The sequence below is a fragment of the Chelonia mydas genome, chromosome 6 (genome assembly GCF_015237465.2).
Source record: "Chelonia mydas isolate rCheMyd1 chromosome 6, rCheMyd1.pri.v2, whole genome shotgun sequence".
Taxonomy (NCBI): Eukaryota; Metazoa; Chordata; order Testudines; family Cheloniidae; genus Chelonia; species Chelonia mydas.
The window spans coordinates 70,049,585-70,076,752 of NC_051246.2; the positions used below are offsets into that span (position 1 = coordinate 70,049,585).

A 27,168-nucleotide genomic window follows, 5' to 3' on the forward strand; every position below is an offset into this window, starting at 1 on the left:
ATTCTGCAGTTGGGAATGGTGGTATGCTAATGCTTTTTGTGCTAACTGTTCCTAGGAGCAAGTGGGCTCCATAAAAGAGAGATATGACCACAGGCTCATGTTGAAACATCTCCCCCAAGAATTCAACATCTTTCTAGATCACATCTCCAATTTAGATTACTGTACAAAACCTGATTACCAGGTAAGCCTTTTTACTTTTTTGTATTTCTCATTTTTAAATAATCTTGTTTTGCCTTATTTTATCAAAATTATCCTTCCTTTGATCTGTTCCTGTATCCATAACGATAATGATTATGTACTGTCCGACTGTAGAGCTATTTTAATGGCCATAAGGTACTTTTGTGAAGTTTGGCAGTTTGATGCTAAGATAGTTTGAAGGCTACAGTGTTGATCTGCTGGATGACCTGCAATGGACCACTGTATCAGTAATCTAGCTTTTGTGAAGGTGTGGTAGAGCCAGGGTGCTGTGTTGAGAGCCATATTTTATCTACAACTGTGATGTGAGGGGTTCCCTGCAGACAGAGGTATGCAAACCATTTGTAATCTCTTTTGGCCAATTCTAGGTGGTGTGACAGGGTCGGGCCGGATGGCTACAGGAGAGTAATAGAAGGCAGATATATTAGCCCCAGGTTAAGTAGATCCCTTTTCCCTCGGTAAGGTAACAGGGAAGGTTCCAGAACAATCAGGAACCTTCTGGAGACAATTAAGACAGACAGGCTGATTAGAACACCTGCAGCCAATCAAGAAGCTGCTAGAATCAATTAAGGCAGGCTAATCAGGGCACCTGGGTTTAAAAAGGAGCTCACTTCAGTTTGTGATGTGCGTGTAAGGAGCTGGGAGCAAGAGGTGCTAGGAGCTGAGAGTGAGAACGCATACTGTTGGAGGACTGAGGAATACAAGCATTATCAGACACCAGGAGGAAGGTCCTATGGTGAGGATAAAGAAGGTGTTGGGAGGAGGCCATGGGGAAGTAGCCCAGGGAGTTGTAGCTGTCGCACAGCTGTTCCAGAAGGCACTCTAGACAGTTGCATTCCACAGGGCCCTGGGCTGGAACCTGGAGTAGAGGGCGGGCCCGGGTTCCCCCCAAATCCTCCCAACTCCTGGTCAGACACAGGAGGAGTTGACCTGGACTGTGGGTTCAGAAAAACGGCCAAGCTGAGGGCTGTCATGAAGCTCCAAGGCGAGCAAATCTGCCAATAAGTGCAAGACCCACCAAGGTAGAGGAGGAACTTTGTCACAGTGGGCTTTGAACTCCTCCTGGATGCAGTGCAGGTGTTCAGATACGTTGGATGCTGCAAGTATGTGGGAGACTTGTGGCATGGACAGGTGGAGGAAACTGTAGTTGGTGTAAAAAGGACGCTGGTGGGTTGATCTTTGGTTGGAGTTATTGTACACTAATTTGGCAAAAGAGAGAAATGAAACCCAGTCATTCTGGTGGTAACTGATAAAGCAACAGAAGTATTGCTCAAGAATTTGGTTCACTCATTCCATCTGTCCATCAATCTTCGAGTGATAAGATGAGGAGACATGTAGATCCACATTCAGGAGTGTCATGGGGTGCACCACTCACTGCTGGACTGACGCCTCCTTCTGGTACTCTGGGGATTAGCTTGAGGCCAATGCTTCCGTCCGCTATTTGCACACCATCATTCTGTCCACCTGCAGCTCCTCTCGCAGCTCAGGAACCATAACGTCTTCTTCATGGCTCAGCCCTTTGGCTGTGTTATTATCCATGTTTCCCCCTTCTGGGGAAGATTAACCCCTCAGTAGTCATAGGCAGTACTCTTGCTCACTTCCTCTGTGCTACTCGCCCAGTGACTGGTAGGGGAACCCGGACCCGACCTCTTCTCCAGGTCCCAGACCAGAGACTCTCAGCTCAGCAGCCTTGGCCTTCTCTCTCTGCCCTCACTGCTCTATCCTGGGGCTTCTTCCTACCACTGGTTCCCCTTTTCTTCCTGGGCCTACGAGTTCCCAAAGCCTCCTCCCTCTTCCCAGGGAGTGACTGCAGTCCCAGCTCACTCCTCCCTTTCTCCTAGGAGTGTCTGCGTTTTCCCAGCCACCTCTTCTCCTTTTAGCTCCTGGGCTTTATAGTCCCTGCCTATTCCTGTCCAGCTGAGCCTCCTTAATGAGGCGCCTAATGGGTTAATTGGCCCATCTGGCCTGCATTAAACCTTGCAGGGGTGTGTGTGTATTAGTCACCCCATCACAAGGAGCTTGAACAACTCTTGCCAGAAATACGAAATTAATTGTGATCCTCAATCAGATGCGATGTTAGATAGTTGACCATGGAATTGGAAGACATAGTTGAAAAACAGTTGGGATATATGACGGAGTGAACCCTTGCATTCACACCCTACACACTATTTTAATAATCTTTGTACAAAATATCCCCTGTGAGGTATCATTTGAAAAATAATAACCCACTAGGATTGCTAGGTGTCCGGTTTTTTTACCAGAATGCCCGGTCAAAAAGGGACCCTGGCGGCACGGGTCAGGCTGTTAAAAATCCGGTCATCAGCGCAAGGGAGCTAAGGCAAGCTCCCTGCCTGCTGTGGCTTGGTGCGGCTCCAGGAAGCAGTGGCATGTCCCTCCTCTGGCTCCTATGCATAGGGACAGCCAGGGGGCTCTGCACGCTGCTCCTGCCCCAAGCTCCAGCTCTGCAGCTCCCATTGGCCAGGAACCATGGTCAATGGGAGCTGTGGGAGCGGCGCCTACAGATGGGACAGCACGCAAAGCTGCCTGGCTGCTCCTCTGCATCGGAGCTGGAGGGGGGACGTGCCACTGCTTCTGGGAGCTGCTTGAGCTAAGCTCTGCTCAGAGCCTGCACCCCTGACCCCCTCCTGAGCCCCAACCCCCTGCCCCAGCCTTGATCGTCCTCCAACCCCCTCAATCCCAGCCCTGAGAACCATCCTTTATCCCAAACCGCTCATCCCCAGTCCAGAGTCTGCACCCCCAGCCAGAGCCCTCACCCCCCCACACAGCCCAACCCCCTGCCCCAGCCCAGAGCCCCCTCTGAACCTCTCAGCTCCAGCCTGGCGTTCCCTCCTGCACCCCAAATCCCTCATTCCTGGCTCCACACCAGAGCCCACACTCCCAGCTGGAGCCCTCACTCCCCCCGCACCCCAAACCCCTTCCCCAGCCCAGAACCCCCTCCTGAACCCTAAATCCCTCATTTCTGGCCCCAACCCGGAACCCGTACCCCCTCCCACACCCCAACTCCCTGCCTCAGCCTGTAGCCCCTTCCCATACTCTGAACCCCTCAGCTCCACCCCCAGCCCGGAGCCCCCTCCTGCACTCCAAGCCTTTCATTCCTGGCCCCACCACAGCCAGAGCCTTCACCTCCTCCCGCACCGCAATCCCCTGAGCCAGCCTGGTGAAAATGAACGAGTGAGTGAGGGTGGGGAGAGCGAGCGACGGGGGTTGGTGGGTGGAATGAGTAGGGGGTGGGGCCTTGGAGAAGGGGCAGGGCCGGGGTGGTTGGTTTTGTGTGAGTAGAAAGTTGGCAACCCTATAACCCACCGGTCAATAATTTCATGATGAAATATATATAGTAAGAATATATGTAAAGTTATAAACATATGCTGAAATTAGGTCTGAAATGTGTTTATCAGAAAAGTTTGGGTAAACCAGTTTCTCAGAGACTAAGGACAAGCTGACGCCTCTAGCCAGGTGTCAGTTGGAGGGCAATCACCTATCAAGTGGCCATTCTTTGTCAAGGAAAGGGGTTAGGAACAAACAGATCTGCATCTTCGCAAGCAACAGCATGAAACCTCTTTCACCACAAGGCTCCTTGTCTCCGTCCTCACAGCAGGAATAAACATTATATAGGGATAACCCTCAAGAAAATGCATTTCAAAGGGGGACTGGACTGTAAAATTGAGGGGCAAAAAACCACCCCAAGGTATCTGTCCCTATCCATCTCTCATTCACCTAAGAAGACAAAAGAAGCAGCCTTTGGACTATGGGAGCAGATCCTGGCCTGAGCATTTGGTCAGCAATGTTATTGGAAACATGGTAAGGGATTTCAACTTGAAAGTTTAATTAAGTTTTAGTACTTGGAAGCATTTTGTCTTTATTTTGCTTGTAGCCATTTTTTTACTTTAATGCATTATACCTGTACTCACTTAAAACCTATCTCTTTGTAGTTAAAGAAACTTGTTTTATTCTTTAATCAAAACAAATCCAGTGTTGTGCTTTAACTAAATTGTGTAGGTAACTCCATTTAAAGCAGGAAACTGTTGGATATTGGTCCTCTGAAAGGGTCAGTGGACCTAAAATATCTGGACTGTCCAGGACAGGACTGGACAGTGTAGAACACCTGTTTTGGGGGGGGAAATTTGGGACTGGGAGTGTGCTGGGGTCATCCTGCAAGTGATAACCAAGGTTAATGGAAACTGGAGTGTTCTGGCAGGCTGCAGTTATACACAGACATTTAGGATGTGACCTGAATGCTGTTTGGCTGTTTTTGAGGAGCCCAAATTGCTACAGCAGCAAAGTATTGTGAGGCACCCCAGGTTTCAGGGCAAAGGTGAGATAGCTCCTCACTGGTCTGGATTGCACCCTGGAATGGCACAGGCTGTTACCTCCTCAGAGGGAATTTGAAGTCATGGCACAAAACGTGACATTTTTGTAAGTACGTCAACAACAACTAGCAGAGTTGTGTGGCCATTGGAATTGGGAAAGTCAGTGATAAAGTTCATGGAGATGGACAATCAGGGTTGAGACAGACCTGAGTGGGAGCAGGATTGAGTCCTTGGTTCCTTCACAGGTTTAAAGTGCAGGACAATAAGTGTGACTACAATAATTGTCCTCTGTTGTAAATTTCCATTTTTTGTTCCATGGCAATAGAAGAAACCACCCCCTTCTTTCCGCCCCCTCCACACACTTTCTTCTCTCATAATCTAGGATGGGGGAAAACTATCAAGATCTAATTAAGAGTCAGTAAACCCCTTCCTGCTGGCCTTTCAAATAGACTTGTTTGATTTGTAGATAATGATATTCTGCGTACTGGCTGAGTCGTAAACTGCAGAGAATGAATCTGAATGAGTGCATCATATTAACTAATTCTGGAATTACAGCTTCCAGAAGACTAGAGATAAGAATATTCATCATCACCATTAAATTACGTTTGGGCATGTGAAACTAATTAGCTTTCCTCTGGAAAAATTTTCTTTCATACTGTTCCACATTCACACATCTGCAGTTCCAAAGTAGAGACTATTTATGTGTAACATCAGCAAATTGTGCATTGGTTCTCTTGTTTTCACAGAGTATATTCAGACAAATCAAAGCCAACCTGATTAGATGGCCACTAATGTATCACTGTTTATACTAAGAAGGCAGAAAACAGCAGCAACTGAAGCTCTGTTATTGCATCTGTTTATCAATTTATTCTGTTATATTTATCTTATACCTTTGCTGCGTCTGTCTCTAGGAGACCAATGCTGTTGGCATTTTTCATTAGGTTGATATCTGTGGAGTTTTGTCTGGGAAACATGTTTCTTTCTCACTGCAACTTTTTAGCTATTATTGGCAGTAAAACTGTTTCTTCTGCTGGAAACCAACTTCCTTTATCTACCATCGAGATTTCTGATCAGGCAACATAGCAGAATGCCCGCTCCTTTTTTTAAAAAAAAATTCATATTGATTACTTGGCTTGCTAACATTAACAGATAAATCAAGATCTAGGATTTTAAATAAGAACTGGAAATATCAAGTGATATCAAGTTCCCCTTTTGCCAGTGCATTTCTTCCTTTCTTTCAGTGTAGGTCTGCTGTATGTACACCACCCCCACCTTTCTTTAAATGGCCCACCCTGTTGTAGACACAGAAACTCAATAAGAGATTAAAGTGATACATTTATAGATTTTACCTGTTCCAAGGTAAAGCCAAGACAGTTCTGTAGACTGTCCTTTGATTATTCATAGAATTTTTACAGCTACAGTGCAAGCTTCCCTACACCACCCTGCCCATGTGCCATAACTATTAACTGGATGGCCCTACCTTTAGGGGTAAGAGTGTATTGTACTTTCCATGCCCATTCAATACCTTGATTATCTGAATTCGTGTCAGTTGTAAAAGTACTTCTTGGGATGTGGATTTGTATCATAGTTCTTTGTTGTTATTTATTTATAGAATCACAGAAATTTAGAACTGGAAGGAATCTCGAGAGGTTACCTAGTCCATCCCCCCCATGCTGAGGCAGTAACAAGTATACCTAGAGCGTCCCTAACAGGTGTTTGCCTAACTTGTTCTTAAAAATCTTTGACAGACATTCCACAAACTCTCTTGGTAACCTGTTCCAGTACTTAACTATCCTTATTGTTAGAAAGCTTTTCCGGATATCTAACCTAAATCTTCGTTGCTGCAGATTAAGCTGATTGTTTCTTGTTTAGTGGACATGGAGGACAATTGATCACCATTCTCTTTATAACAGCTCTTAATATATTTGAAGATTGTTATCAGGTCCCCCTTCAGTCTTCTTTTCTCAAGACTAAACATACCGAGTTTTTTTAACCTTTCCTCAGAGGTCAGGATTTTTAAACGTTCGATCATTTATATTGCTCTCCTCTGGACTCGCTCCAATTTATCCACATCTTTTTTAAAGGGTCGTACCCAAAACTGTACACAGTATTTCAGCTGAATCCTCATGGCTGCCGAGTACAGTGAAACAATTATCCCCAATTTCTTACATTTGACACTCTTGTTAATACACTCCAGAATTATATTAGACATTTTTGCAACTGCATCACATTGTTGACTCATATTCAATTTGTGATCCGCTATAACTCGCAGATCCTTTTCACCAGTCTACTGTCTAGTCATTTATTCCTCATGTTGTAGTTGTGCATTTGATTTTTTTTTAAAGGATATTAACCCTGTTAGAGAAGGAAATTAGATTGGTTTGGCATGATTTGTTCTTGACAAATCCATATTGGCTATTACCGGTTATCCTTTAGGTGCTTACAAACAGATTGTATAATAATTTGTATTGAAGTGTGTCTGACTGATCTATAATTCCCTGGTGCAATTTTGTTCCCCATTTTAAAGATAGGTACTATATTTGCCCTTCTCCATTCCTGTAGGACTTCATTCATCCTCCGTGAGTTGTCAAAGATAATTGCTAATTGTTCCAAGATTGATTCAGCTAGTTCCTTAAGTATCCTAGCATGAGTTTCATCAGATCTTGCCAGCTTGAATATATGTAACTTTTCTAAATATTCTTTAACCTGTTCTTTCCCTATTCTGGCTTGTTGTTAATATTAATTGTGGAAGCATTTTGCCGCTGTTAACCTTTTTAGTGAAGACTGAAGCAAAAAAGGCATTAAACAGCTCAGCCTTCTTGGCGTCACCCATTATTAGCTGTCCTTCCCCATTAAGTGGACTTACATTTCCCTTGTCTTTTTCTTGCTTTTCGTGTACGTATATAACCTCTTTTTATTGCCTTTTTTGTCCCCTATTTAATGAAGGGCATAACGAGTGGGGTCCCACAGGGATTGGTTCTGGGTCCGGTTCTGTTCAATATCTTCATCAATGATTTAGATAATGGCATAGAGAGTACACTTATAAAGTTTGTGGATGATATCAAGCTGGGAGGGGTTACAAGTGCTTTGGAGGTTAGGATTAAAATTCAAAATGATCTGGACAAACTGGAGAAATGGTCTGAAGTAAATAGCATGAAATTCAATAAGGACAAATGCAAAGTACTCCACTTCGGAAGGAACAATCAGTTGCACACATACAAAATGGGAAATGACTGCCTACGAAGGAGTACTGCGGAAAGAGATCTGGGGGGTCATAGTGGATCATAAGCTGGGATGTATTAGCAATATTGTAAGCAAGACACGAGAAGTAATTCTTCTGTTGATTAGGCTTCAACTGGAGTATTGTGTCCAGTTCTGGGCACCACATTTTAGGAAAGATGTGGACAAATTGGAGAAGGTCCACCAGAGAAGAGCAACAAAAATGATTAAAGGTCTAGAAAACATGATGTAGCGAAGGGACGACTCACTGGCGTGGCACCTCCTGCTGGTCATCTCAGGAATTAGCTCTTTCCAGCCTTTGGAGCGCCCTCTGCAGGCCTGTGTCTCTCCTGGACCCTGGTGCCCTTTACCCTGGGGTTCTGCCCCAGCAGTACCCCCATACTCTGGGTCTTCCCTCCCTGGGGAACCCTCTAAACCCACCTTGCCTCAGTGGCTACTGCCAGTCATCATCTTACCCCCGCTTACTGGGGCAGATTGCAGTGTAATGGCCACTCATCACTGGCAAGGGGTTAGGACCAGCTGCCTCTGCCTATTCCCAAGCTGCCCCTCTGGAGCCCCAGTACCTTTCCGGGCCTTTACCAAGGCCTGCAGCCTGGGGGTTTACCAGGCTGGAGCTTCCCAGCTCCCTTTGCCCTTCCCCAGCACTGCTCCGCTTCAGGTACCTTCTTCTCAGGCAGCTAGCCCTTCCCACTCCAGGGCTAGAGTGAGATTCCCCCAGCTTCTGGCCCACAGCCCTCTTATAAGGGCCAGCTGGGCCCTAATTAAGACAGCCACACCTGTGGTCAGCTACATAGTCAGCTTCCCCCAGCTGTTCTTAATCCCTTTTCCCAGCTGCAACCCTCTCCAGGGCTGCTTTTACTATTGGCTCCCATAGGTAGCCCTCTCCCAGGGCTGTTTTAACCCTTTCTGGGCCAGAGCAGGGTGACCACCCCGCTACACATGACCTATGAAGGAAGACTGAAAAAATTGGGTTTGTTTAATCTGGAGAAGAGAAGACTGAGAGGGGACATGATAACAGTTTTCAAGTACATAAAAGGTTGTTACAAGGATGACAGAGAAAAATTGTTCTCCTAAACCTCTGAGGATAGGACAGGACAAGAAGCAATGGGCGGTTTAGGTTGGACGTTAGGTTTGACACTTCCTAACTGTCAGAGTGGTTAAGCACTGGAATAAATTGCCTAGGGAGGTTGTGGAATCTCCATCACTGGGGATTTTTAAGAGCAGGCTGGACAAACACCTGTCAGGGATGGTCTAGATAATACTTAGCTCTGCCTTGAGTGCAGAGGACTGGACTAGATGACCTCTTGAGGTCCCTTCCAGTTCTATGAAGTTAGGATGGTACCTAGAGGTCCCAGTCAGGATTGGGTTTGTATTATTCAAGAGCGCTGAACAAGGATGTAAATTGACACAGTCCCTGCCTTGTCTAAAAATATCAACAACTTATGACAGGAATGGGAGAGGGACAGCATAAAAAACATTCAATTTGTGCAGTTGTTTATGTACACGTATATGGATTTTTAAAACAATCAGAATAAATATCAGCTGTCTCTTAGTGTCTCTCAGTCTTCACCCATCATTATTTAGTTGATATTGTATAGGCACTGCAGTAGAAGTGAGTCTTGAGAAGGGCTTTCAAGGAGGAAAGAGAAATGACCTTATGGATTAGTTCAGAGAACATTTAATGTGTAGGGAGTAGCATGAAAGAAAGCAAGAAGCTGTTTGTGGCAGAAATGAGCAGTGGAGGCTGGCATTGCTAGCTGAGCAATGAAGCAGTGGACAATGCAATAGGACAGAGCTTCTTAAACTTTTTTTGTTGACTGACCCCTTTTCAAATGCAATATTAATCCTGGACCCCCAACTGAGAAACTGATTGACAAAGTATATGTGGTCATGTAAACATGTACTGTTAGTAATGCTTTAAGAAAAAGAACACACGAGTACTTACAGATACCAGTGAGATGAGTGCGCCTGCTTCTTACTGCAGTCTATCTATCCTTGGTGTGATGGTTGACAAGCAAATTCATAAATCATTCTTCACTTCCAGTCGGGACCTGAACTTTGTCTTCATAGCTGTCATGGCAGACAATAATGCTTTACATACATATTTTGTTGGGAGCAGTAGCAACACTTTCATTGCTTCTGTAACTAAAACTGGGTTCTGCACAGCAACAGTTGGCCAAAACTGGCAAGATGTCAGTTCCTGAAACTTAATTTTCAGTGTGGGCTCCTTTTGAGCAGCTCCTGTTCTGTTTTTCCACTCAAATGGCAAGATCACATATTAAAAGTTGAGAATGCATCCTGAACCCAATCATATTCCTCCATGTTTACATTTTTAAAGTAAACACTGAAGTACTCTGCCAGAATTGAAAGATGAGCAACAGCCCTGTCTCTCACACAGTCAATTGTTATGCTGTTAGTATCCAGAAATTCTGTTAGTAGCGGAAATGTATCTGAGATTCCACGGCTCTGTCTGGTTTTCCAAATCTTGACTTTCTTCTGAAATGCTCCACTTGTCACTCACCTCAAGTATGGTTTTATCGCTCCTTGTGTGGACAGGTTCAGCGCATTCAACAAGTTAAAAATGTCTGCAAGATATGCAAGCTTTGCGATCCATATTGGTTCAGAAAAATTTGAGACAATCTTGGGATTGTGCTAGAAAGAAAACCTAGCAGCTGTTTGCAAAGCTCAAAAACTCTTTCCAACACTCTGCTGTGAGATAGCCAACACAATTCCATATGAAACAATAATTTGTTATGTCCTGCACCCATTTCGAGACACAGATTTACAAAAAGGTGTGAATTCAAAGGCCAGGACTTCACAAAATTCACAACTGTCACAGCTGCATTTAGCACATCATTTAATTCAGGTTTCATTTTCTTTGATGCAAGGTCCTGGTGATGCAACATATCGTGTACTACAATTAACTGTAGGTTTATGACTCGTATTCTTGCTACACCCTCATTCCTATTGTCTGTCACAGTGGTAGCACTGTCCATGCCAATAGCACTGGCAATGCACTTCTCCCAATTCAGCAATTCAACTTTCACAAAATCATCCAATAATTTGACTATTTCCTGACCTGTTGTCCTTATGCTAACTGCTGACAAAAAGAAAATCCTCCAAAATTTCCCCCAGCCAGATAAAACGAACAAAAACTAATAATTGTGCTGTATTACTAGCATCAGTAGTCTCATCAAGCTGAATTACAAACTGTTCACATGTACATAGCTTTTCAATTAGTTGGGATTTTATATCATTTGAAAACTCTTCAATTCTCCTTCTGTGTCATTAGAAAGTGGTGTGGCCTTAAGTTTCTTCCTTGCATCTTCACTTACCATCACTTTGCACATTTCTACAGCAGCTGGAAGACTCAGTTGTTCTCTCAGTTGTTCTCCAGGGATTTTTTACTCTTTGCAGTCCGAAGCGCTGTTAAGAAAGATGCTTTCAAAGCGTTTTCTGGAACCGATGTTATGTTTGCCATTTGAGTTTTCTGTCTATTGTATTCTCTTTCTTTCATTGAAGAAAGTTCTCTGGGTTTATCTTCATACTCCAGGTACCTTGTTGTGAGGTGTCATTTCAATTTTGCAGATTTCATTGCTTCATTTGATAGGATTCATAAGCGTACAATGCAGTGCAGTCGTCCATCACTAAATTCCATAAAACTAAAATCAGTATAACTTTTGTCAAACTTTCTTTTCTTCATTTGTTTCTTACTACTTAATTCTGCATTGTCTATGACTTCAACACAGTTAGCAGTACTAGTATGAGGACTTTTAAAAAAACTTATCCATTTACAGTGTAATTTGCTCACACACTGTAAAAATATATTCTACTTCAACCTGCCAAAGATGTCTCAGTTATAAAAAACCCAGACATCATTTCTGATTTGCTGTCTCAAAGAAGTGAGATTTTTTACGTTGACGCTTATGCCATGTGAGTATTACAGTGTTGTTCATGCACCATGGAATATGTTGTGTAAACAGAAATAGTAGATCTGTCAGTTTTAATCGTTAGGCAATGCAGATGTGCGGTGAAATTATTTTTTTATTTTTCTGCAGCCCCTTAGACATTCCTAGTGTGCTCATGTGTCTCCCCATTCCCACAGAAGCCCATGGTGACTGAAACTCCCACACTCCTCTATAGAGACTCCTGATGACCACACTTCTTCACAGATACTGATGGCTTCCTATGCACTACCCATACAGGTCTCCCAATGTGCTCCTTTTCTTCCTTTTTCTGTAAGAAGCATAGCTTTTTTTCACAAACCACAAGACTGCATGTCTTGTCTTGAACTGAAGGAGAATGAAAAGTGTAATACTTGATGAGAGTAATACAGTGGAGTCGCATCTTACGCGGGGGTTAGGTTCTAAAGTCAGCGCGTAAGGCGAAAATCGCGTATAGTCAAAAAGAGAGAGATGGAAGAATGAACGAGTAAAAAAGGGAGAAGGACAACTTCAAAGTCATTATGCGCAAACAGGAGTGCCTAAGGATGGCCAGGAGCATTGTCTATGATCAGCAACACTTTAAAGTCAAGTCCTTTCTCTTCGAGGTACCGCTTGACCTCCGGAATGAAACACTTGTGGAACCAATCCAGAAATAATGGTGCCGTCACCCAAGCCTTTTTATTTGATTGCCAGGCAGGAGATTTTTGTTCTTGCCTTTTAGGGCACGGGGATTTGCAGCCCTGTAGAGCAAGCCCGGCTTTATTAAATGCCCAGCCGCATTGCCACAAAACAACACGGTCACACGGTCTTTAGCTGCTTTGAAGCCAGGGGCTTGTCTTTCTGATTTCGAAGTGTAAGTGTGGTTGGGCATTTTTTTTCTAGAAGAGCCCAGTCTCGTCAGCATTAAAAACTTGTTCTGGAAGATAGCCCTTTTCTTCTATGATTTTCTTTAATGGTTCGGGGTAGTCTTTTGCTGCCTCTTCATTGGCAGATGCAGCTTCCCCAGTAGTCTGCATATTTTTGAGGTTGAAGCAGTTCCTAAAACCTTGGCTGGCTTTGAATTTCTTCTCATCAGAAGGCTGTCCCTCTTTGGCGGGAGGTTTGAACAGCGCGTAGAGGTTAAGAGCCTTTTCTCGCAATGTGTTGCCATCGATAGGCACATGTTTATGGTTCATGTCTTCCAGCCATAAGTTTAATGCCTTTTCAGTCTTCACTAAAGTCTTATCACGCACCTGGCTCGTCACTTTAGCAGTTATTGGAGCACTTGATGCCACGGCTTGATGAATTTCTCTCTCTCGAATCTTGATGGCACAGATGCTAGATTTGTTTTGGCCGTATTTACGCGCCACGTTGGAGGCCGACATACCGTCTCTTAATAAGTCCAACACAGCCAGTTTTTCCTTCAGCGTTGGAACAGATCACTGTTTATTCGGTTGAACACCAGATGAAGTAGTTGGCTTGTGTTTAGGGGCCATGTTGTATGAAAAATACGTATCTTTAAACACTAGAATCACACTCAGCGCGGTGAGATGCTCACTGGATCGGCGGTCAGCGATCGAACCAGTGGGGGTCGATTTATCGCATATAGTCTAGATGCGATAAATCAACCCCCGAGCACTCTCCCATTGACTCCTGTACAGTACTCCACCACTGTGAGTTATTGTTATTTTTCTTTTTTTTTGCCGAGCGCGTGTAGTTGAATTCGCGTAAGTTAAATGTGCGTATGATGCGACTCCACTGTATAAATAATGTAGTCCTAGTTTCTCTTTGCTTAATAAGTAATGTTAGAATGTTAGAAATTTTTTGTACTTCAATTCTTTTAGGATTATTATTTTTTTAAATAAATGGTGTGGCAAAATACCTTGTTCGCCTCAGCAGGCTCAGTCCCTTTTAGCCTTGGAGACTCAGGTTTGGGGCAAGGCAAATCCTTATAGGTGGCAGAGGGTCCTGCTACTCCTCTCCTCAGTCAGTCCCTTGTGCTTGTTTTCCTTCCCTTCTGGGGAGCGAGTGCAGCCTCCCTGCTGGGAAGGTCTGGTGTCTTGCTGCAAACAGCCTACTGGCAGCTTCCCTGCTCCCCTCACTCCCTCACTCTCCCGCTCCTTCCACGCAGGGGAGTGTTTAAAAAGGTCCGAAGTAGTTGGAGTCAGCTGAACCTAATTGGTTCCTTAGCAACCCCTTTTCCAGCTGAACCTTATTGCCCCATGGTTCTCTCCCCTCAGTGGATAGGGAGGGGCCTTTTAATCTCCTGGGACTAATTACTACCCCCCTTTTGTAGCTGTTTGTCCTGGGTTTACCACATATTCCCCCCTCCCCCACTCAACACTACAGGGTTGGGCTACTTGGGTTGGCAAACAGTGCACTCTCGACAGGCCATCCGCATTGCCATGTTGGGTTCCAGACCTATGTTGTACTCTGAAGTGGAAGGGTTGAAGCAACAGGAACCATCTCATCACTCTGGCATTTTTGTCTTTATTTTGGTGCATCCACTGCAGAGGGGCATGGTCCGTGACAAGGGTAAACCTCCGTCCCAGTAGATAATAGTGAGGGCTTTCTACGGCCCATTTTACCGCCAGGCATTCTTTTTTGACAACAGCGTATTTCCGTTCCCTAGGCAGGAGCTTCCTACTGAGGAAGAGGACGGGGTGTTCGTCGTCCCCGACCATTTGTGAAAGTACTGCCCCCAACCCTACATCAGAGGCTTCGGTTTGTAGAATAAACTCCTTCCCCCAGTCTGGGGTCATGAGTATGGGGTCAGTGCAGAGGGCCGTCCGTAGATCTGAAAAAGTGTCTTCAGCCGCTGTCGTCCATCTTACTATGTCTGGGCCCCAAGCTTTCATTAGGCCTGTTAATGGGCATGACCTGGTGGCAAAGTGGGGAATTAACCGTCTGTAGTACCCCACTAGTCCCAGGAATGCCCTGACCTGTTTTTTTCGGAGTGGTCGGGGCCACTTCTGTATAGCTTCTAACTTGTTGAGTTGGGGCCTCACCACGCCCCTCACCACTATATACCCCAGGTAGTTGGCTTCAGCTAGCTTGAGCGAACACTTTGAGGGGTTTGCCGTCAGCCCCGCCTTCCTCGGGGTATCCAGCACTGCCTCCACCTTCTCCAAGTGTGTCTCCCAGTTGGGGCTATATATGATAACGTCGTTGAGATAGGCTGCCATGTACTTTCCATGTGGTCGCAACAGTTTGTCCATGAGCCTTTGGACAGTAGCGGGCACCCCATGCAACCCAAAGGGGAGGACGGTGTACTGATATAGTCCCTCTGGAGTTGCAAAGGCCATCTTCTCTTTATCGGCCTTGGCCAGGGGGATCTGCCAATAGCCCTTGGTAGTTCAAGGGTAGACATAAACTGTGCTTTTCCCAATCTGTCAATTAGCTCATCTATCTGGGGTATAGGGTACGCATCAAACTGGGACACCTCATTCAGCTTTCGGAAGTCATTGCAGAACCTCACACTGCCATCCGGCTTAGGCACTAAAACCACTGGACTTGACCATTGGCTATGAGATTCTTCAGTGACTCCTAAGGCCAGCATTTTCCTCACCTCTGTCATGATCTCCTCTCTTTTGGCCTCCGGGATCCGGTAGGGCTTGACGTTCACCTTCACTCCAGGCTCTGTGAGGATGTGATGGTGAACCTCTGTAGTCCTGCCTGGCTTTTCTGAGAACACATCCTGGTTGCGTTTAATCAGGCTGATCACTTCAGATCATTGCTCCGGAGTCAACTCCGGGGATATTCCCACTTGGTCGGGCTGGTTGCTTTTAGGGGATGGTGCCCCTAGCACAACTACATGTGCTTCTCTATCCTGCCATGGTTTCAGCAGGTTTATATGGCAGATCTGCTCCAGCTTCTGGCAACCTGGCTATTGGACCTTATAGTCGACTTCTCCTATGGCTTCTATTATCTCATATGGCCCCTGCCATCTGGCCAGGAGCTTGCTCTCTGCCGTGGGTATGAGCACCATTACCCGGTCTCCCACCTGGAACTTTCAGGTCGTTGCTTAGCGATTGTAGTATGCCTGTTGGCCCCTTGGGCCTTCTCCAGGTGTTCGCGCACAAGGGGGGTGACTTGGGCTATCCTGTCTTTCATTTGCAATACATGTTCAACGATGTTTCTCCCGGTGTTTGGCTGTTCTTCCCGCCCTCTTTGGCCATGTCCAATATGCCCCTGGGGTGGCAACCATATAACAGCTCGAATGGGGAGAATCCAATGGAAGCTTGGGGAACCTCACATACAGCAAACAGCAAGTAAGGGAGCAGGGTGTCCCAATCTTTCCCGTCGTGACTAACCGCTTTCCGTAGCATGTTCTTCAATGTTCTATTGAAGCGTTCGACAAGACCATCAGTCTGGGGATGATAGACTGACGTCCTGAGGGTCCATATATGGAGCATTGTACATAGGTCCTTCATTAACTTAGACACAAAGGGGGTCCCTTGGTCCATCAGGATCTCTTTAGGTATCCCTACTCTGGAAAAAATCCGGACTAATTCTTTGGCTATGGTCTTGGACATGGTGTTCCGTAGGGGTACAGCCTTGGGATATTGGGTGGCATAATCTAGTACTACCAGAATGTACTGATGACCCCGGGCTGACTTCTCCAGTGGCTCTACTAGATCCGTAGTTATTCGCTCGAATGGGATTTCAATAATTGGTAGAGGTACCAAAGGGGCCCTTAGGTGTGGTCGGGGCCCATGTAACTGACATTCTGGACAGGAGGTACAATATCGCCGGACAGCTGCATAAATGCCGGGCCAAAAACACCTCTGCAGAATCCAATCAAGGGTCTTATCTACCGCTAGATGGCCCCCAAACAGATGGCTGTGGGCCAGATCCATCACGCCCCTCTGATGCTTCTGTGGGACCAAGAGTTGTTCTACGACTTGCTCTTGGACCTGGACTACTCTGTATAGCAGATGACCCTTAATCACATAATATGGCCCTGGGCCCTTGACTCTCCCCTCCACGGGGACCCCATTTACCTCGATTACTACTTTACGAATATTGCTGTATATTGGATCATTGGCCTGATCCTGACCAAAATTCCCGAGTGAGGTCCCCATTTGTCCAAACTCAGGGGGATCTACCTCTGTCTCCCCCTTGGGGAAAACCCCGGGGAACAAGGTCCGGCTCTTGGGTCGTTGATCTCCTGCCCCGCCCCGCTGTCCATTGAGCCACCTCTTTCCCCTACAAGCGTAGATTTCTGGTGCTGGGTGAAGATCCTCATTCCCCTCCTTTTATCCGCCCTCCATTCCCTCCGAGTCTTCCGGGGCTTTCCTGGCGGGGAGAACAAATCCTGGCCAAATTCATGGAAGGCGGGGGGGGGTGGGTTATCTATCTGGGCCACCCCCTGGGTCCCGGGTTCATTATTTTCTTCCACCTTCTCCCCAGGGAGTAGGCTATCAAATCCCAGGAAGTCTCGTCCGATAAGGACTGGGTAGGGGAGTTTCGGAACTACTCCCACTGTCACCTTAGTGGGGTTTCCGAGAACTTCTATTTTTACGGGGATGGTCGGGTAGTAACTGACATCCCCACGCACACAGGATATTCCTGAGCATTTGGCCCGGGAGAGTTGGTCCTGCCCGACCAGCTTTCCCGAGACCAGCGTGATTGCACTTCCCGAGTCTACAAACGCTGTCGTCTCTATACGATTCATCTTAACGGGTCTAGTGTATCTATGAGGGACCATTGCAACCCCTACTAGACTTATTAGATCACATGGTCCCCCTATATCTCCCAGTTCACATTGCATGGGCTCTTCTAGATTTGGGCATTGGGCAGCGATATGCCCCAATTCACCACATGCATAACATTGGTACCCTGCTCGGGGCAGTCCCCGATTTTTCGGGCTACTGGGCTTTCTCCTCTGAGCCTTTCTCCCCCAGTCCTCAAGTCTCTCTGGGACCTCTGGCTGTTCTTCAGCCTCCTTTCTCCCCTCCATAGTCCGGCCTGGTGCTAGGGCAAACTGGGGCCTCAGCGCAGAGACTTGTCTCTGATTCTGGCGCCTTCCTTCCCCAGTGGTCTGCAAAAGTTCTTGGGCTGCTAGGTGTCTCTCTACGACAACTAGTTCATCGTAGGAGGAGGGATCATTTTGGCGGACCCACCCCCGTATATCCGGCGGCAACCCCCTCATGTACCTGTCCAACCCGAGGATTTCCACTATCTTCTCCGGCCCATGGGTCTCGGGGCGGAGCCACTTCCGGGTGAGGTGGATTAAATCAAATAGCTGGGACCTCGGCGGTTTGCTGTCCCGGTATTTCTACTCATGGAAGCGCTGGGCCCGTATGGCTGACGTCACACCTGACCTTGCCAGGATTTCCCCCTTCAGTTGTGGGTAATCCATACCTGTCTCTGTGGTCAGGTCGAAATAGGCCTTCTGGAGCTCCCCACACAGAAATGGAGCCAGGATACCTGCCCACTGGTCTTGGGGCCAGGCCTCCCGCAGTGCCATCCTCTCGAAGGCGAGGATATATGCTTCTATATCATTATCCGTAGTCATCTTCTGTAAATAGTTGCTTGCCCGCAGTGGTCAGATCCCCTGGGGCCCGTGCGTCAGTGTGGTCAGGGCTTTTAACTGGTTCACTACTTCATTCAGGGTGGCTCGATCTTGGGCCGCCTGGTTCATCAGTAATTGGTGCGTCTCCTGTTGGACGTGTACTGACTCTTGCTGGGCAGACATCTGCACCCTGGTAGCCTCTTGTTGGGCCGCAGTGGCCTGTACCAACACCTTCACTACATCCTCCATTTTTTGTGTGTGTGTGTGTGTGTGTGTGTGTGTGTGTGTGTGTGTGTGTGATTTACCCTGCCCTGAGATGGCTTGCCACAGAGCCTTACTCACCACATCCTACTTCTGACACCAAGTGTGGCAAAATACCTTGTTCACCTCAGTAGGCTCATTCCTTTTTAGCCTTGGAGACTCAGGTTTGGGGCAAGGTGAATCCTTATAGGTGGCACAGGGTCCTGCTACTCCTCTCCTCAGTCAGTCCCTTGTGCTTGTTTTCCTTCCCTTCTGGGGAGCGAGTGCAGCCTCCCTGCTGGGAAGGTCTGGTGTCTTGCTGCAAACAGCCTACTGGCAGCTTCCCTGCTCCTCTCACTCCCTCACTCTCCCGCTCCTACCACCCAGGGGAGTGTTTAAAAAGGTCCGAAGTAGTTGGAGTCAGCTGAACCTAATTGGTTCCTTAGCAACCCCTTTTCCAGCTGAACCTTATTGCCCCATGGTTCTCTCCCCTCAGTGGATAGGGAGGGGCCTTTTAATCCCCTGGGACTAATTACTACCCCCCTTTTGTAGCTGTTTGTCCTGGGTTTACCACAGTGGTTAAAACATACCAACACAGGAAGCAGTTAAGTGGTAGCAATGCTTAAAGTGCTCTACCCAAGCATTATAAAAAGCTATTTCATAATTTTCAAAATAAATAGTGCACCATTCTGAGCCACAGATAGGGGCAGTGGTGATATGGCACTGTTGATAAACCTTACCTTTTTAACAATTAATTGTCAGATAAAGTCTTAAAGGAGAACCAGACGTTAGAAAAGTCTTGAGGGGAAACTGAGTCTGGAGTACTTTATCTTTCTCTTATTCAAAGAAAGAAGAATTAATTAACTCTTTTCTTTATTTTTAGCTTCTCATGTCTGTGTTTGACAACAGTATGAAAACTTCTGGAGTCATTGAAAGTGACCCTTTTGATTGGGAGAAGAGTGGAACTGATGGCTCTCTGACGACGACGACAACATCAACAACTCCTCAGTTACATACTCGCCTGACCCCAGCTGCAATTGGGTATGTTCAAGCATTTCCTATGTTAACCTAAAAATCCAACCACTTAGCACCAGGGGAAAGTCATCTGTTACATCTGTTTCTCCAGGGTTGTTAACTAATAGGGTATTGCAGGATACTAGGTCTCCCTTTGGTCACTATTGAGCCTCTCCTCAGGAAAAAAAAAAAAGTGCTGCTGTCCTAAATATACAGCAGTTACGAATGTTGATACATGTCTGGGTTAGGAAATCACTTTATTAGATTCCCATTCTGCAGTCAACCTTTTGCTAAAGCCTATGTTAAGAACCTAAGGCCTGATCCCTAGCACATTGAACTCAATGAAAGACTTCCGTTGCCTTCTCTGGGCTTTAAATCATCACTTCCGAGGACCACTTGCAAATAACTGCTTTATTTTTCACTTCTTCCTTTGTAGAATAGCCAATGCCACACCTATCCCAGGAGATTTGCTGCGAGAGAACACGGATGAGGTGTTTCCAGATGAGCAGCTCAGTGATGGGGAGAATGGTATTCCTGTTGGAGTCTCACCAGAGAAACTGCCTGGGTCCCCTGGGCATCAACGTCCTCAGGAAAAAGATGTCTGGGAGGAGATGGATGCCAACAGAAACAAAATAAAGCTGGGGATCTGTAAGGTATTTATAGAGCTGCAGTGGGAAAAACCTCTGTCATAAATATAAAGGGAAGGGTAACCACCTTTCTGTATACAGTGCTATAAAATCCCTCCTGGCCAGAGGCAAAACCCTTTCACCTGTCAAGGGTTAAGAAGCTAAGGTAACCTCGCTGGCACCTGACCCAAAATGACCAATGAGGGGACAAGATACTTTCATATCTGGAGGTGTAGGGGGGAACAAAGGGTTCTGTCTGTGTGTGTGATGCTTTTGCCAGGAACAGATCAGGAATGCAGCCTTACAACTCTTGTTAAGTTAGTAAGCTAGAACATGTGTCAGATTTCCTTTTGTTTAATGGCTGGTAAAATAAGCTGTGCTGGATGGAATGTATATTCCTGTTTTTGTGTCTTTTTGTAACTTAAGGTTTTGCCTAGAGGGATTCTCTATCTTTTGAATCTGATTACCCTGTAAGGTATTTACCATCCTGATTTTACAGAGGTGATTCTTTTATCTTTTCTTTAATTAAAATTCTTCTTTTAAGAACCTGATTGATTTTTCATTGTTCTTAAGATCCAAGGGTTTGGGTCTGTGTTCACCTGTACAAATTGGTGAGGATTCTTATCAAGCCTTCCCCAGGAAGGGGGTGTAGGGCTTGGGGGGATATTTTGGGGGAAGACGTCTCCAAGTGGGCTCTTTCCCTGTTCTTGTTTAAAACGCTTGGTGGTGGCAGCATACGGTTCAAGAACAAGGCAAAGTTTGTACGTTGGGGAAGTTTTTAACCTAAGCTGGTAAGAATAAGCTTAGGGGGTCTTTCATGGAGGTCCCCACATCTGTACCCTAGAGTTCAGAGTGGGGAAGGAACCTTGACAATCTCTTTCAGCAATTTCCTGGCATCATCAGGAACATGATAATGTGGCATGATGAGTAATAGGAGAGCAAATGCTCACTTGGCACTTGAAATATTCTGCAGTTTGACCAGAGAGAATGGTTTTCCAAAGCAGAGAGTTTCATGGTTCAATGGGTCAGTGCTCTTTTCACTTCTAAAGGCCATGATTCATATTGGGTTCAAAGATGGTTTTGTTTCCTAGTCATTTTCCATGGTAGTAATTAAGAGTGAAGATATGAAAATAGATCAGAACTAACTCTCCAGTCAACAAAATAAATATGATTGGTATTCTCCATTTCGTCAATATTGCATGCTTGTCTTCATAATGTAACATATCCCTCAGTTTGTGTTGAGTAGAATCCCATTACTGGAAAAGTAGAAGTACTAAGGGTCAACATTGAGGTACATAGACTAATTCATGGAAGGGAAACTTGCTCAGTGCTTGTCTAGATTATAGCTGGCTCTTGACAGTGATCCTGGTTTCTCACTATCATTACTTCTATTATTCTCTCTCTGTCTCATAATCACTACAATTCATATTCAGACAATTGTAGCCAGTGCTCCTCTGATGTGAAAATGTCATCAGTAGCTGTAAGATGTTACTGAAGTGTTCTTTAAGCCGAAATACTATCTAGTGACAGAGCTGTGTATTTTTCAAGGTATATGTAAAATGGGTTGGGGGGAAGCCAGACTGCTGTGATACTTATGCTTGTACCTGGCTAATGTGTATTAGTTTTTTAAAATGGCAGAAGACAGATGGACTTTTTCTCTTTTGGGGCCAAATTCAGCTCAGGTATAAGCAGATACAAGTTTCATTGATATCAGTGGGTGTTACATCTGCTTACACTGGGATCAGAGTACTCCTTCAACACTGAATCATACCCAGTTGATCTACAAAGTGAGATGCAGTTGGAGATCTGATTTTAATTTCTAATAAACATTGCTCCACATCAAAAAGCTACCTTGTAGACTTTGCGAACAATGGTATTGCATGCCTCAGATATGCATAAGGATGATTTAACATGATGATTAACCTTTCATCAATAAAAAAAAAAGTCTATGACTGTAAAGCGGTATGAAGAAGCTCCTAGGCTTCTGGATTCAACCTGCTATTGATGAGAATTCCAGAAATGGGAGTCGGGATCAGTATACATCTAAAGTCTGGGAAATGTATTGTTTTCTTCCATTTACTCCTTCCATCCTGAGGCTTAATGAAAACCACAGTGTTGCAGGCAATTAATCCCTAATTTAAATTTATGCCTTAGGAAACTGGTAGCTGATGAGCACAAATAAACTACATGAAATATGGCATGAACTTCTGCTGAAGGAGCATCCTCAGTATGAATTTGTTTTGTTACAGGATAGAAGCATTGGGTTATATGCACTGCATACACTGTTGTATCTTCCTCTGTTTCAGCACTCCTATAAATTACATTTTTATTTCTATTGTGCTTTATTTGCACAGGCTTCTACAGAGGAGGAAAACAGCCATGGACCAGTGAATGGACTGCTTAATGCACCAAGTCTGGGTTCTCCAGTTCGAGTCCGCTCAGAGACCACCCAGCCAGACAGGGATGTCCCACTGATGAGAAAGTTACGTTCAATCCACAGCTTTGAACTGGAGAAACGGTTGACCTTGGAATCAAAGCCAGACACTGATAAATTTCTTGAGACCTGGTAAAGAGAAAATTTCTATCTCACATTTATGCTTGGATCTTTTAGGGGCTTGTTGGCTTAGACTGTATTTTCTTTTCTCTAGTACTGTATCCATGGAGAGTGGTCAGTGAAAACCAGAAATGGAGTTGCTGACCTATGCTTATGCCAAGTATAGCTAGTAATGTCTACTGGATTTATAGTATTTGCTCTGAGGAACATCCCTGGCTTCTATCCCATTTTACATTTTTTAAGTTAAATTTTTATTGAATTTTTATTACTGTTTACACTAAGCCAAAGTTCATGGTGTATTATAGACAAATAAAGGCAAAGTCCTTACCTCAAGGAATTCTTAGTTTAAGGGCCCATTTCTATCACACTTCTGTCAATTAGCACTTCATGAACAGTCCTGTTGACTTCAGTAGGACATGGGAGTCAGTGACTTCATGGGAGTTAGTGCAACTTAACTTGGATAAGCATTACAGAATCAAGCACTAAATTAGATATAGGCATAGATTACCTCTGGTAAGGTGTAATGTGTATGAGGAGCAGGATTTATGTGAAATAAAATAATGAGTTTACTTGTTTCTGTAGTGCATGTGTCATTAGTTTCACTGTTGTTGTATATTTCTAAAGTTGTCAGGAAAGCTTGTTAAGAGAGGTGGGTTTTGAGAGAGAATTTGAAGTTGGAGAAGGAGGTTGTGTGAGTACAGGATCAGGGAATTTAGTCCAACTGAAGGGAGTATTATGGAAGGATAACTCACAGGGAGGCTAGAGGGAAGAGGTGTTGGCAGAGCATAAAGCTAAATCAGGAAGCAATAGAAGAGTGTTGAGATCTAGGCAGTGGTAGAGCTGCGCAGAGCCTTGAACATGAGAACAAGGAATTTGAATTTGATGCAGAGCTTACATGAGTAGAGGAAGACATGATCAGAGTAGACAGAGAGGAAAAAGAATTTAGTAGTATTTTGGATAAACGAGAGAGGGTCAAAGAGTGAGTCATGTAAAAACAAAAACTGAGACATAGAGTTGTATGTCATACTTAATTAAGGACAAAGAAAGGCAACTATCTCACACCAGTAATAGAACTAAAGTTTCATCATTTCCTTAACACCCCCTCACTCGCAGTGGACAACAAAGGCAGAGATTTACATTCCTGAATAATAAAAATTCATTATTTTTCTTCAGTAAACCTCTGACAAAACCAGAGAACATCCCATGCTGCAGAGAGACAGGATGAATGTTCATGTTTCTCACAAAGCAAAATTGCAGCAGTTAGAAAATCCTTGCAGGTGGATAGAAAGGGTATATTTAGGCTGGTTTATTATATAGTAATAACAAAGTTATGAAACAAAACAAGTTGATGTGGTACATGGTTATTCTCATGTCACCCTCGGTCTCCTAATCTCCTTTTTTCATTCGTACCAAAAGGGAAGTACTGAATCCAGGCTGAAATGTTTTGGCATTAATTCATGCTGAAGTGAGGAGCTGGTTTCCTTTCTTTAGTTCCAGTGTTCCTCTGACTTTTATCAACTTTCTGCCTCCTTCCCCTTATTTTCAGTATATTGCTGTTGAGCCCTTATTTGGCAGGAGTTACGTGTTCACATGCAAAACATTTGGTTGCAGGCATCTCCATAATTGCTGCTTGAAAATTATGTTTCTTATGCTCATCCTTGGATCTGTAAGACACTGCAGTAGACTCTCAAGTGAATTTAGCTTGGCTTCTATGGCACAATTCAGATTGTGTAGTTCATTCTTAATTAATTCATATGTAACTTCTTTCTCTCCTAAGCTTGCAGAAGATGCAGAAAGACTCAGATGCTGGGAAAGAAACTGCTGTTGCTGCTCCTCCTCTTCCTCAGAAAATATCTGTTCCTGCTGTGGCTGCCCGCACTGACCGTGTCTGGCATTATGATGAAGAATATCTCCCTGATGCTTCTAAGCCTGCTTCAGCCAGTTCTCCAGAACAAGTTGATGGCATTGTCAGTAATGGCTTTGTGGCTGTCAACTTAAGCTCCTGCCGGCAGGAGGTTGATTCCAAGGAATGGGTGATAGTAGATAAGGAACGGGACTTGCAGGATTTCAGGACCAATGGAGCTTTAGTACATAAAACAACTGGAAGTCCCTCAGATGAGGAGCCTGAGGTTCTACAAGTCCTAGAGGAATCCCCCCAAGAGAAACAGCTGAGACTGAGTATTTGGGCAGAAAACAACGTCCATGCCAAGAATGAAGCCTTAGGTGTGGGGTTAGATCTACCTGTTGATCGTGCTACTGCTGCTTCTGAACAATTTACAGATAAATTAGAATTTATGGCTGGAGTTGCTGGCCAGCTTCTTGCAGCCACACCTTCAAGTCCAATGGAGGCCCAAGCAGAAGGAGCCCTTACTCTGGTAAGAAAACTCATAGTTATAATCATATCTTTACTCTCTTTTCAGTGCTATATGAGAATAAAGCAGTAAATGAAAAGGCAGTGGCTAAAGTGTAAACAGTATTCTGGAATGTTTAGGATATGGGATATGGGACTTGACTCTGCACCAGGGATTTCCCAGGATCTGCTAAATTTGTGTCTACATTCAGCAAGAGGTTTGCTTTTGGTTCAGCAGTGAACAACCCTCAGAACTGGGCTTAATTAAAAAATATACATAAAAAAGAACCTTTTAACCAACGACATATACACATATGTATATTGTTATGAGTAAATAAACAGAAAGTATAACAAATGTGTAAAATACTATGCAATAGTGTGTTATGTCCTGTAGAGAAAGTCTAAAAGGCAGAAGCTAGTATCGTACCAAAGAAACAAAGTTTCTTGCTCCCTGCGTCCTGTAATTAGTTTCTTTCTTCTGAATTTCCTCTGCTGCTTTCTGCCCCTGAAACAACTTGGCTTCCCTGTTTGACTGGCTATAATCTGTTTATTGATCATAGGGACTTCTAGTGCACTGACACTGTAAAGTTTATTGACAGGTTTCAGAGTAACAGCCGTGTTAGTCTGTATTCGTAAAAAGAAAAGGAGTACTTGTGGCACCTTAGAGACTAACCAGTTTATTTGAGCATGAGCTTTCGTGAGCTACAGCTCACTTCATCGGATGCATATGCATCCGATGAAGTGAGCTGTAGCTCACGAAAGCTCATGCTCAAATAAACTGGTTAGTCTCTAAGGTGCCACAAGTACTCCTTTTCTTTTTGTAAAGTTTATGTTTCTGCAACCCCTGATATATTTTGCACCAGTTATAGTTCCTTGCCGGCTTCTCTAACTCCACTGCTACTTCCCACTTCTGAAATAGTTCTGTAATTGTTTGTCATCCGCCTCTCTTCTGCTGGACAGATTGCCCAACAGATTCCTCTGCTCCTTCTCCTGTTGGCATGTTTCTCTTTTCTGTCTCATACATCCCTCATCTGCACAGTTCCCAATAGTTTTCCTTCCCCCTCAGATGTTTCCATCACCAAATAATGCTCCCTCCGACTTTATTTCTCCCCTTCCTTTCTTAGAGAGGCAGTGTGGTTTAGTGGTTAAACCAGGGTATAGGGACTCAGGACTTGTGATTTCAGTTCTTGCCTCTTACACTTACTGTGTCAATCTGGGACACATATGTCAGTATTCTCAAACTTGGGTGCCTAAAGTTAGGCATTGAAATCCATATTTAGGCACCTAAATTAAACCAGTGGCATCTGTAGGTATACAGTATCTCTGAATATCAGGCCACATTTATTTACGTACCTAACCTTAAGTACCTATATTTGAAAGTATTTGTCTTAATCTTTCTACTCCTTATTTTTTCTATATTATGGTTAAGTGCAGCATATTGCTTAGAAGAGACTTCTTGTCAGTGAGGGCGGCAGTATTCTGTTTTCCAAAATAAATTCCAAAGTTAAAACCCAGATAGAAAAGGACTCTGGTTTCATAAATCCTAATAAACCTGGCTTCACTTCTCTCTTACTTTACACCACAGTTTTAAAAAGTTAAAGTTCTTTTTGCTAAAAGAGAGGCTGCAAAAATATATGTCCCTTGATGCTCCTGATAAATTACTAATTCAGGAATCTGAAATTTTATTACTTTAGGAAAATTCAGAGACACAATTAAACAGTTCTACTTAATCTCTTCTACACATATGCAAATATCCCCATGTTCTTGTGGAATATTAAAGACAGTAGAAATATTTTATACATGGTTATTTATTTTTAGGCACCCATTCTTTGCAAATTGTATAAGTTACAGAAAGATTAAATGTACAGAAAAGACCTTAAAATATGCAGCTGCTGCTAAGCTAAAGAGAACAAGAATTTTGAAACATAGTTAGTAATGTGGCCAACACAAAATATTGCAGTTTTACAGTTGGTTGAGAACCCCATAAAGATGTAGCGTTGATTTACAGCTCAACTGTTGCTTTTTAACTATAGCCATAGTAGACAATGTATAGTAACATTGTTGGTGCAAATTGCTAATTTTCAGTTCTCAGTTTGCAACTTTGCATGGACCTTCTTCACACAAATGTACTATTTTACGGGTAATGGTTTGCTTACTTAAACTCTGAGTATAGGTGGGATT

The 27,168-nt window shown here is 44.4% G+C and overlaps 1 protein-coding gene and 1 long non-coding RNA gene across 11 annotated transcripts in view; one reads left to right on the forward strand and one right to left on the reverse strand.

Moving 5' to 3' along the window:
• Positions 1–27,168, forward strand: part of TTBK2 (tau tubulin kinase 2) — a 220,226-nt gene that overhangs the window by 149,119 nt on the left and 43,939 nt on the right. For all 10 annotated transcript variants that reach the window (XM_037900386.2, XM_043547834.1, XM_043547833.1 and 7 more), the window contains 5 exons: positions 56–181; positions 19,327–19,484; positions 19,894–20,110; positions 22,438–22,649; positions 24,415–25,012. In XM_037900386.2, coding sequence (XP_037756314.1) covers positions 56–181; positions 19,327–19,484; positions 19,894–20,110; positions 22,438–22,649; positions 24,415–25,012 — 1,311 coding nt within the window. The remainder of the gene's footprint in view (positions 1–55; positions 182–19,326; positions 19,485–19,893; positions 20,111–22,437; positions 22,650–24,414; positions 25,013–27,168) is intronic.
• Positions 9,815–27,127, reverse strand: LOC122466103. The gene is made up of 3 exons (XR_006291366.1): positions 27,118–27,127; positions 12,030–12,036; positions 9,815–9,987 (listed from the first exon to the last, which is right to left on the reverse strand). It is a non-coding gene; the product is annotated as an uncharacterized LOC122466103 (long non-coding RNA).